Source organism: Haliotis rubra, unplaced genomic scaffold (genome assembly GCF_003918875.1).
Source record: "Haliotis rubra isolate DU_JTF1 unplaced genomic scaffold, ASM391887v1 Scf802, whole genome shotgun sequence".
NCBI lineage: Eukaryota > Metazoa > Mollusca > Gastropoda > Lepetellida > Haliotidae > Haliotis > Haliotis rubra.
In genome coordinates, this window is record NW_025767527.1 from 265,067 (window position 1) to 275,979 (window position 10,913).

The 10,913-nt window shown below is 44.4% G+C and overlaps 1 protein-coding gene across 2 annotated transcripts; it reads left to right on the forward strand.

Moving 5' to 3' along the window:
• Nucleotides 1-821: 821 nt before the first annotated feature.
• LOC124261665 (transmembrane protein 272-like) lies at nucleotides 822-9,873 on the forward strand. Of its 2 annotated transcripts, XM_046696011.1 has the most exons (6): nucleotides 822-957; nucleotides 3,192-3,267; nucleotides 4,490-4,600; nucleotides 5,695-5,755; nucleotides 7,065-7,277; nucleotides 9,042-9,873. In XM_046696011.1, exons 4-6 carry the CDS (start codon nucleotides 5,725-5,727, stop codon nucleotides 9,350-9,352), a joined length of 555 nt encoding a protein of 184 aa, XP_046551967.1. In that variant the 5' UTR covers nucleotides 822-957; nucleotides 3,192-3,267; nucleotides 4,490-4,600; nucleotides 5,695-5,724; the 3' UTR covers nucleotides 9,353-9,873. The 2 variants fall into 2 exon arrangements, with proteins under 2 accessions (XP_046551967.1, XP_046551968.1); XM_046696012.1 differs by lacking the exon at nucleotides 9,042-9,873 and having other exon boundaries at nucleotides 7,065-7,201.
• The last annotated feature ends 1,040 nt before the right edge of the window (nucleotides 9,874-10,913 follow it).

Genomic DNA, 10,913 nt, shown 5'->3' on the forward strand with positions numbered 1-10,913 from the left:
GCCATATAGAATTAGCTGTAGAATGTACAAACAAAAGTATTTTTTATAGTTGTAATAAAACTAGAACAAAAATTCATGATAACACTTTTGGAATTAAAACACACCTGAGTTGGGGAATACCTGATACTGGTTGACCCCTACTGCATATTTCTTTTAAATGCTTTCAATAACAAGATAACATATCATTCTTAATAATCGTTGTTTCAGGAGCAAGAGGGTAGCTACTACTGGTCTATGGACAAGAGCTTTAGCTATGGACCGCTATGGAACTTTGGTGTTGAAGGTGTTGCTCAAGACACGCTAATCCGCTAGTAGGGGACGTTTAAAGATTTTCGATATCGTGAGCCTCGCGTAAGGCGTGGACATAATTCACTGGCGTAGTTCACTCAAAATGCCATCAATATCATCATGAGATGAATTTTACAATGATGAACACATTTCATTCATTTGGATATATAAGGAAAGAACTCGCTGTAGATTGCATTCAGTTTCGAGTGCACAGTTAAATCAGTTATTTCTTCCTACATCTCGTGGTGGAAGATACCTGTGTGTTGGTGGATTTGTGAGTGAGTAAGTGAGTTGAGTTGCACGCCGCTATCAGCAATATTCCAGCTATATGGAGGCGGTCTGTAAATAATCGAGTCTGGACCAGACAACCCAGGGATCAACAGCATGAACATCGATCTACGCAATTGGGATACGATGACATGTGTCAACCAAGTCAGCGAACCTGACCACCCAGTTACCTACTTTTCTAACTGAGGGGCGGTGTCCCACGCCGTGATAATATTATTGCTGGAATATTGCTAAAAGCGGCGTAAGACCAAACTCACTCATTCACTCTGTAACTGTGATCACTCGCGCATTTCCGTGACTTGTCCGAGGCATTACGTAAAGACTGAGTAGAAAGCGGAAACAAAAATGGCGTCTACTGATATGGAGAAAGGCTATCAGCAGGTAAAATTGTTTGCATGCATCAAATATCGAGTTATTATGCACGATATGTCTGTTCGTAGCGAGTGTCCATTAACCAAGCAATAGTTTTGTGTACATCATTAAGCGAGACACTTCCTTTTTAGAGATGATGTTTTAGTTGCTCTGCCCATATCGTCTACTTTTATCATAGACTGACTTGCCCATTTCATTATTACTACCCACACCCACGGGGTTAAATGGTGGGTTAGATATCAGTACTATTAGTGACTGCATTATGGCCATTTGCAATAGGTCCCAGTGAATATTTTTCACAGGGGCTGTTGCTGTCAGACTGGCGGGGACATGATTAATTTAGGCTCATTGTTTTAAAAAAAACCCACTTATGTTTGAGCAGTGGGCAAGCTGAACATGACCAAATGTGTCTTCTCCACATGTGCTTATATCATTTAATATATTCGTACAATACTGGTTTAACATTGTTTACCAAAGGAGGTCCGTGATAGCTATGAAAGCTGCACGTGAAAGCTAATGCTGTATCGGGCGACAGGCTCTCGGTGAGGGGACGTGGTTACAACTTACAGGTTGAAGTCATGATGACAAAAAAAAACGCAACACGAGGACAGGAAGTTTGATCCAGGACGCCGCGCGCGATCATGACAACGAGATAAAGTTACTAGCGCATGTGCTGACGATTGGCGGGAGACAGCAGACGACATAACAGACAGGGAGAGGCGAGATGGACGACAGAGGGGACTACAGGACAGAACATCACCGCAGCCCGAGGAGTTGAGGGAGTTTAGTTTTACGTCGCACTCACCAATATGGCAGCTAAATGGTGGCGGTCCGTAAATAATCGAGTCTGAACAAGGCAATCCAGTAATCAACAGCATGAGCATCGATCTGCTCAATTTGGATACGATGACGAGCGACCGTTTCAACCACTAGGCTACGCCACTGCCCCTTAATATAACACTTCCCCGAGAAAAATTGACGAGAAATATTTTTGCCGCGGGGTTTTTGGACTCTCTACTGCCACATATGCTTGAGTTCCGAGTGTTTTTGACAAATAACATTTCACAAAATGATATAGTTTTCCAAATTCACGTCTACGGAGAGTCATTGGATGGGTGACCGTGTTTGACAGCATGACTCTTGAGAGTTTCCAGTCCTGCCCCACAACGAAGTACATGTGATGTGGTCTCACCCTAGGCAAGTGAGTTTTTCCAAACTGCCTCTGTTCACAAAGCAGAAAATGGGTACCAGGTGGGATAAATAATGTGACTATAACATTCTAGTGCTTCACAGGCTGAAGGAGTCGGTTGAATTACTGTTCTGTTCCACACACTGCACACGATGCAATTGTTTCTCAGAAAGCTGTTCCACAAATGACCAACTCTGGTCAGACTTGGTGAAGGATTTCACCTGGTTTACTCCCATCGCTGTTCCGCCCAACAAAATCAACCTCAGATTTGAGATTCTGTCCAACAACCTTGGCACGCTTAAAACAGCAGTGGAATTTCATCATGACCCTTGACATGCATCACCAGAGGGTCATCCGATATATACTAGTAAATATGTGCAAAAGTACGCAATAAAATTCTATCACGAAGAGCCTCCACATTAATCAAACCCCGACCTCCAGAATAGATTGGCATATATAAACGATATCAAGAGAGGAACGAGGGTGGTGGGCTCTGTTGTCAGATGTGATCCTTCTGGTCAGGTGGTCAAGACACTGGATGTCTTGTTTTGTCCAATCAACTACTCCAAAGGAATAGGAGACCAAAAATATTGGTGGCATTGAATTGTTTCTTGCAGTTAGCTCTCAGCTCCAGATTTTCTTTAAGCCAGTTTTATACTCGGCCCGGTTACAGCGTCCGCCCGGAGAGCGGAAGGTCGCGGGTTCGATTCCCGACCGCGTCTTACCAAAAGACGTTACATTAAAATTTGGTACTTGTTGGTCCCTGTCTGGCGCTGGGCATTCCTGAGCTTGTCTCGAACTTGCATTTCAAGTAAGGTGTAGGCCTAGTATGATGACTTTGCTGAAATCACAAGTATTAGCTCATAAATATTACTTGTGCTGAACTGCAACTTGGTTCGTGTATGACCGATATAACCCCCACCCCCCACCCCCACCCCTCCGTGCTTGTCTTGAGTCTAACCATATAGGAAAAGCTAAAACACAAGAGTATTCAATTATACGCCGATAGTGTTTCTCATATGCAGCTACAGTGAGTTTTGCTGATGTATTTCAGGGAGGTCCCCCTTTGTGCTTGGACCCTACATCCATCAATTTGGGACCCCACAGCCAGGCTATCCATGACACTAAAGGTAATTATTAGGGTCGGCCATGGATACATATATAGAGTTCGATAGTCGATTACTAAATATCGATCGCTTATCGATACATATCGGTGAAGTAATTTATGCCCCCTCACAAAAAGACATTTCACATGACAGTCAAGTACTGGCACATTTCTACATGGATCAGTAATACAAACAACCTCCTGAGTATTGTTCCATGAATATAGATGTGACTTTGTGTATAGTGTGTGTAAGCAAAACTCTATTTCATCTCAATCACTTACTCGCTCACTCGCAGTGATTTAAAAGTATTTGTCCTTGTTTGAGAATGAGTGGGTGCCAATATTTGAAATACCATATAGGAGAAGACGTTGAGCTCCCTAGGACCCCTTGATTTCGAATACTGTTGACATAATTGAAAGGATAAAAAAGAAACTACCCAAAAAGGTTTAAGTCATAACTATACATTAAGAATGAAATAATTAGGGGGTCCCAAGTCATCTATAATCACACTTTCTCAGTAAAGTAAAGATTACTGTATATGATCGGGGTTGAGTCCCGTCCGGGATTCGAACCCACACTCTGAGAATGAGGCACTTCATCGCCAGCATACAAAGTCAACGATTTAACCCACTCAGCCATCGCGGCTGGCAAATACTGACTGACTGAGTTCGCTTTTACGCCGCTTTTAGCAATATTCCAGCAACATCACGGCGGGGGACACCAGAAATGGGCTTCACACATTGCACCCATGTGGGGATTCGAACCCGGGTCTTCGGCGTGACGAGCCAACGCTTTAACCACTAGGCTACCCCACCGCCCCGGCTGGCAAATAGGTTCGACTTGGATGTTTTTAGAAGATCAACCATGCAGCATTGAGGAAAGCAGGAAATGGAATGATATCGTTGATGACACAGAACTAAATCCCACTTTTCTGCACCTCTTCGGTGGTAATAATTCTGTGGGGGTCCCAGCCCTCTTCATGACAAGGAATGACTGTCTTTCAACATGGAACGTTTCACGTGTAAAATGCTCGTTGCAAAGTTGATACATTTCATCATGGTCATGTCCTGAGGGGTGGTAGGGTAGCCTAGTGGTTAAAGCGTTCGCTTGTCATGCCGAAGACCCGAGTTCGATTCCCCACATGGGTACAATGTGTGAAGCCCATTTCTGGTCTCCCCCGTAGTGATATTGCTGGAATATTGCTAAAAGCGGCGTAAAACCCAACTCACTCATGTTCTGATCACAGAGCCACCCAAGCCGACCAATGAGACCCTGTATGAAAGGGTGAAGGCTGCCAAGACGCAGTCTCATGGAATTGTCTTCCTCAAGGAATTCTTCACCATCCTGATAGGTTCAAGTAAGTCGCATGACCATTTGTCAGTTCGGGACTTGCAGGAGTCCAGGACTTGCAGTAAACCTCCACTTGTCTCAACAGAGCAATGTTTCCAGTAAATTAAGATATTCACATGTACTCTCAGTAGTGTTGGGAATTGGTTAAAATCTCATAAATGATGATTGGTTCATTACAACCTATAAATCATCGAAAATAATTGGTTAGCGTCATTTATCATTTTTTCCTGGTTATATTTGTAAATGCACCGAAAATAAAGCATAAACATGTAGTTCTTTCGAGTGTTTTGCAAACTGCACAAAATGCATTTGCAAAGTTTACATCTTTAAAGTGTGACTAGTCTGTTAAGACCATAAGATAAATTCAATACTGACTTGGAACGAGCCGCTGATAGTGCTTATGAAATGTAACAGACAAAACCAACCTTGTGAAAAATATTGTTAAAGCAAGCAAGTGTTCCAAAGTTGTTTGTGTTCGATTATGAGAAAACATGATCGATTGCTTGGTCGTTTAGTCATCGCGACCAATCTTCGATTATTTCAATTAATCGGGCCACCACTAACTCTCAGTGGGTCAGGTTGATCCATACCAACTCTGCGGTTGCGGTAGGAGACAACTTAATGGGCTGGATGCACCATGCTGGGTGCCTTGGTCGTTTGTGTGCCACTGTATAGTGTATCGTCTCATGTAGGTGAGACCCGTGGAGATCCAGGTTATAATTGATCTTCCGCAACCCACGGTTGCCGTAAGAGGCGACTAACGGGATCGGATGGTCAGGCTAGCTGACTTGATTGACACATGTCATCGCATCCCAATTGCGTACATCGATGTTCATGCTGTTGATCACTGGATTGTCTGGTCCAGGCTCGATTATTTACAGACCGCCACCATATAGCTGGAATATTGCTGAGTTCGCCGTAAAACTAAACTCGCTCACTCACTCATAGAGGCGAGTGCTGCCCCAAGCAACGAGATGTTTCTAGTTGTTCACAACTCACTACAGGTTACATTAGCCTGATATGGTAATTAAGCACAGTACATTATAGTTGAAATGTTATACATTCAGCTTACACCTCATGTTTATTTGTTTATCGTTTCAGTGGCGTCCATGATTATAATAGGGCTTTTTTATGGCCATCCCAGTGGGTATGATTGTAATCGGTAAGTTATGACGTATGCAGTGTGTGATCCACAAGGGAAAACGATAGGGGCATAATATTCATGTGCGAAAATATTTTCAGTCTTTCAGACTGACGGTTATTTTTAACTTTATGGGTATATTTTACGTCAATTGTTCGTGATCCGTTTGTAAACCGTATTGTTTTACAGTTTCTGAAAACAGCACGATGATGGCAGAACGCAACATTAAAGTGCACTTTTATTGTCCATTGTAAACTAATGTAGGAAACTGTTGCCAAGGCTTAAAACGCATGATAATTCACTCTAGAATGGTGATGCAGTTTAATTGCAATTCATGTAGATTGTATGTGGTTCAAATTTTCTGCTGGGTGAACAGAGGCAATTTGAACAAACTCACTTGCTTAAGGTGAGACCACATGTATCACATGTGGTTCGTTGTGGGGCAGGACAGAAGTCCTAGAAACTCTCAAGAGTCAAGCTGCCAAACACGGTCACCCATCCAATGACTCTCCGCGCCCAACTGATTTGTGACCCGAACTCTATGCACAGGACCACACGCCACCACATACACCCGGCCATGGCCTGCGGCAACTGTCGATATGTATTCTTTAGTCTGTACACCAACAATAGGATTACATGTCATCTCTTCACAGTGGTATCATGAGGTTGATCTTTGCTGGTTATTACATATTTTATCATAGGTCTGTTACCTACCTTGAACAGTTGGCTATGCCAACTGCTTTCCAACCCTCAACACTCATACAAGAAACATGAGACTGATGATGAAGACTGGATACTATTTGCTTGCATATTCATGGTAGAGACATAGATTGAAATATAGACAGGTCACATCAAACCTCAAGTGTCCTTGGATGATACGTTGCCGTTGGTTTCAGGCTAACATAGACACTTAAGTCCAAACAGAGTTCAGGATTCGGTTTTCTTACTATTGATACTGAACGTTTTGTAGACAGGGATTTATCTTGGACTGTAGTTTCCTGATTACTGATTGGTAAAGATTTAAGGGGTCAAGGGGATTGAGGTGACCTCTCCACCCTAACTAAAACAATTTCAAAGTGATAGGCCGTTTTTAGCAATATTCCAGCAACATCACGGCGGGGGACATCAGAAATGGGCTTCACACATTGTACCCATGTGGGGAATCGTACCCCGGGCCTTCAGCGTGAGGAGCGGTCGCTTTAACCATTAGGCTACTTAACCGTAATAACTCTCTGATATTTCCCGTTACCCAGATATCATGTTCACATTACCAGAGTAAAGTCAATGATCTGCATGTGGTCATGTATATCTAAATGTCTCCATGTTCCAGGCTCCATCCATCTAAATCACTGCCCTGCCGAGAACCTCATTCCAGTATTTCTACTTGTTGGTGGTAGTGTGTGGACAATACAGTGTACAGTTGCTTTAGTACAGACATGTTGCTGCCCAAACTCAAAGGAAACGAAAGGAGAAGAGGAAAAGAAGAAACTACACCCGTTTGAGGCCCTCGTCAACACTTTCATGGCTTGCTGGTTTATGGCAGGTAAGTCATCAACACCTGGATGAAACCCCGTGAAATCCGGGTTAGAATTGTTATTCAGCAATCCATGCTTGCTTCCATCCGTGAAGATCCTGGTTAGAATTGTTCTTCAGCAATCCATGCTTGTTTCCACCCTTGAAGATCCGGGTTAGAATTGTTCTTCAGCAATCCATGCTTGTTTCCACCCTTGAAGATCTGGGTTAGAATTGTTCTTCAGTAACCCATGCTTGTTTCCACCTGTGAAGATCCGGGTTAGAATTGTTCTTCAGCAATCCATGCTTGTTTCCACCTGTGAAGATCCGGGTTAGAATTGTTCTTCAGCAATCCATGCTAGTTTCCATCCTTGAAAATTCGGGTTAGAAATGTTCTTCAGCAATCCATGCTTATTTCCACCCTTGAAGATCCGGGTTAGAATTGTTCTTCAGCAATCCATGCTTGTTTCCACCCTTGAAGATCCGGGTTAGAATTGTTCTTCAGCAATCCATGCTTGTTTCCACCCTTGAAGATCCGGGTTAGAATTGTTCTTCAGCAATCCATGCTTGTTTCCATCCGTAAAGATCCGGGTTAGAATCGTTCTTCAGCAATCCATGCTTGTTTCCACCCTTGAAGATCCCGGTTCGAATTGTTCTTTAGCAATCCATGCTTGTTTCCACCCTTGAAGATCCGGGTTAGAATTGTTCTTCAGCAATCCATGCTTGTTTCCACCCTTGAAGATCCGGGTTAGAATTGTTCTTCAGCAATCCATGCTTGTTTCCATCCGTAAAAATCCGGGTTAGAATCGTTCTTCAGCAATCCATGCTTGGTTCCACCCTTGAAGATCCCGGTTCGAATTGTTCTTTAGCAATCCATGCTTGTTTCCACCCTTGAAGATCCGGGTTAGAATTGTTCTTCAGCAATCCATGCTTGTTTCCAGTCGTGAAGATCTGGGTTAGAATTGTTCTTCAGTAACCCATGCTTGTTTCCACCCGTGAAGATCCGCGTTAGAATTGTTCTTCAGCAATCCATTCTTGTCGTATGAGGCGACTGACAGGGATCGGGTATTAACTGACTAGACTTTGTATATGTTTATGATTGGTGACACCGGTGGGACAGGATACGCTCACCTTTTCGCGAACACCTGGTGTCATCACTATGTCACAGTGATTCATAAACTCATGCTCTGCCATCCGTCCCGACTCGATTTGTTTACATTCTGCTGAAACAAATATATACTCAGGATATAGTCATATTGTACAATATATACTCTCGATATAGTCATATGGTACAATATATGCTCACGATATAGTCATATTATACAATATATACTCACGATATAGTCATATTGTACAATATATACTCACGATATAGTCATATTGTACAATATATACTCACGATATAGTCATATTGTACAATATATACTTTCGATATAGTCATATTGTACAATATATGCGATATAGTCATATTGTACAATATATACTCACGATATAGTCATATTGTACAATCGACTCTGTTTTAGCAGAGACTTATTATGGGTGCGTAAAGGGTTTGTCGATTATATTTGTACTTGGTTGACACATGTCATCGGTTCCCAATTGCGTACATCAATGCTAATGCTGTTGATCATTGGATTGCCTGGTCCAGACTGGATTATTTACAGACCGCCGCCATATGGCTGGAATATTGCTGTGTCCGGCGTAAAACTAAACCCAATCACTCTCTCACTTTCTCAAAAACTTTGTTTTCATGGATTAGAAATATAAAAAAATACCATTCACCTTATTTTTCCAGGCACTGTGTGGGTGTACAGAACCTACGGCAACTTTGACTCTGACCCTAAGTCAGGGAACTACTGTGATCACACGCTGTACTCGTTTGCATTCTGGTGGTCATGGCCCCCTACATCATGTTTGGAAGCTTGTGCTGCTGCTGCTGCTGGTGCATCACTCTCGGTGGCTGATCACGGCCATCTACATCATGTTTGGAAGCTTGTGCTGTTGCTGCTGCTGGTGCATCACTCTCGGTGGCTGATCACGGCCATCTACATCATGTTTGGAAGCTTGTGCTGTTGCTGCTGCTGGTGCATCACTCTCGGTGGCTGATCACGGCCATCTACATCATGTTTGGAAGCTTGTGCTGCTGCTGCTGCTGCTGGTGCATCATTCTCGGTGGCTGATCACGGCCATCTACATCATGTTTGGAAGCTTGTGCTGCTGCTGCTGCTGCTGGTGCATCACTCTCGGTGGCTGGTCACGGCCATCTACATCATGTTTGGAAGCTTCTGCTGCTGCTGCTGCTGGTGCATCACTCTCGGTGGCTGATCATGGCCATCTACATCATGTTTGGAAGCTTGTGCTGCTGCTGCTGCTGGTGCATCACTCTCGGTGGCTGGTCACGGCCATCTACATCATGTTTGGAAGCTTGTGCTGCTGCTGCTGGTGCATCACTCTCGGTGGCTGATCACGGCCATCTACATCATGTTTGGAAGCTTGTGCTGCTGCTGCTGCTGCTGGTGCATCACTCTCGGTGGCTGATCACGGCCCCCTACATCATGTTTGGAAGCTTGTGCTGCTGCTGCTGCTGGTGCATCACTCTCGGTGGCTGGTCACGGCCATCTACATCATGTTTGGAAGCCTGTGCTGCTGCTGCTGCTGCTGGTGCATCACCTCGGTGGCTGGTCACGGCCCCTACATCATGTTTGGAAGCTTGTGCCGCTGCTTCTGCTGGTGCATCACTCGGTGGCTGGTCACGGCCCCTACATCATGTTTGGAAGCTTGTGCTGCTGCTGCTGCTGGTGCATCACTCTCGGTGGCTGGTCACGGCCCCCTACATCATGTTTGGAAGCTTGTGCTGCTGCTGCTGCTGGTGCATCACTCTCGGTGGCTGGTCACGGCCCCCTACATCATGTTTGGAAGCTTGTGCTGCTGCTGCTGCTGGTGCATCACTCTCGGTGGCTGGTCACGGCCATCTACATCATGTTTGGAAGCCTGTGCTGCTGCTGCTGCTGCTGGTGCATCACTCTCGGTGGCTGGTCACGGCCCCCTACATCATGTTTGGAAGCTTGTGCTGCTGCTTCTGCTGGTGCATCACTCTCGGTGGCTGGTCACGGCCCCCTTCATCATGTTTGGAAGCTTGTGCTGCTGCTGCTGCTGCTGCTGGTGCATCACTCTCGGTGGCTGGTCACGGCCATCTACATCATGTTTGGAAGCTTGTGCTGCTGCTGCTGCTGGTGCATCACTCTCGGTGGCTGGTCATGGCCATCTACATCATGTTTGGAGGATTGTGCTGCTGCTGCTGCTGGTGCATCACTCTCGGTGGCTGATCACGGCCATCTACATCATGTTTGGAGGATTGTGCTGCTGCTGCTGCTGCTGGTGCATCACTCTCGGTGGCTGATCACGGCCATCTACATCATGTTCGGCTGTTTGGGCTGCTGTTTGGTCCTCAGTAGTTTGAATAAAATATGTTTACGCTGATTGTTGACTATGTTTTCCTTCAGTTTATGTGAGCGATTGTCTTGTCGTTTGACTTCCTAAAATATCTCTCTCAAAATAATCTAAAGTTTCAGGTGTGGTATGTTGGAATGGCAACAGTTTTGAAAATAACATCTTTAACATGTTTACGTATTATGCATCCTCTTTGTGAATTTATACACTCAATTTC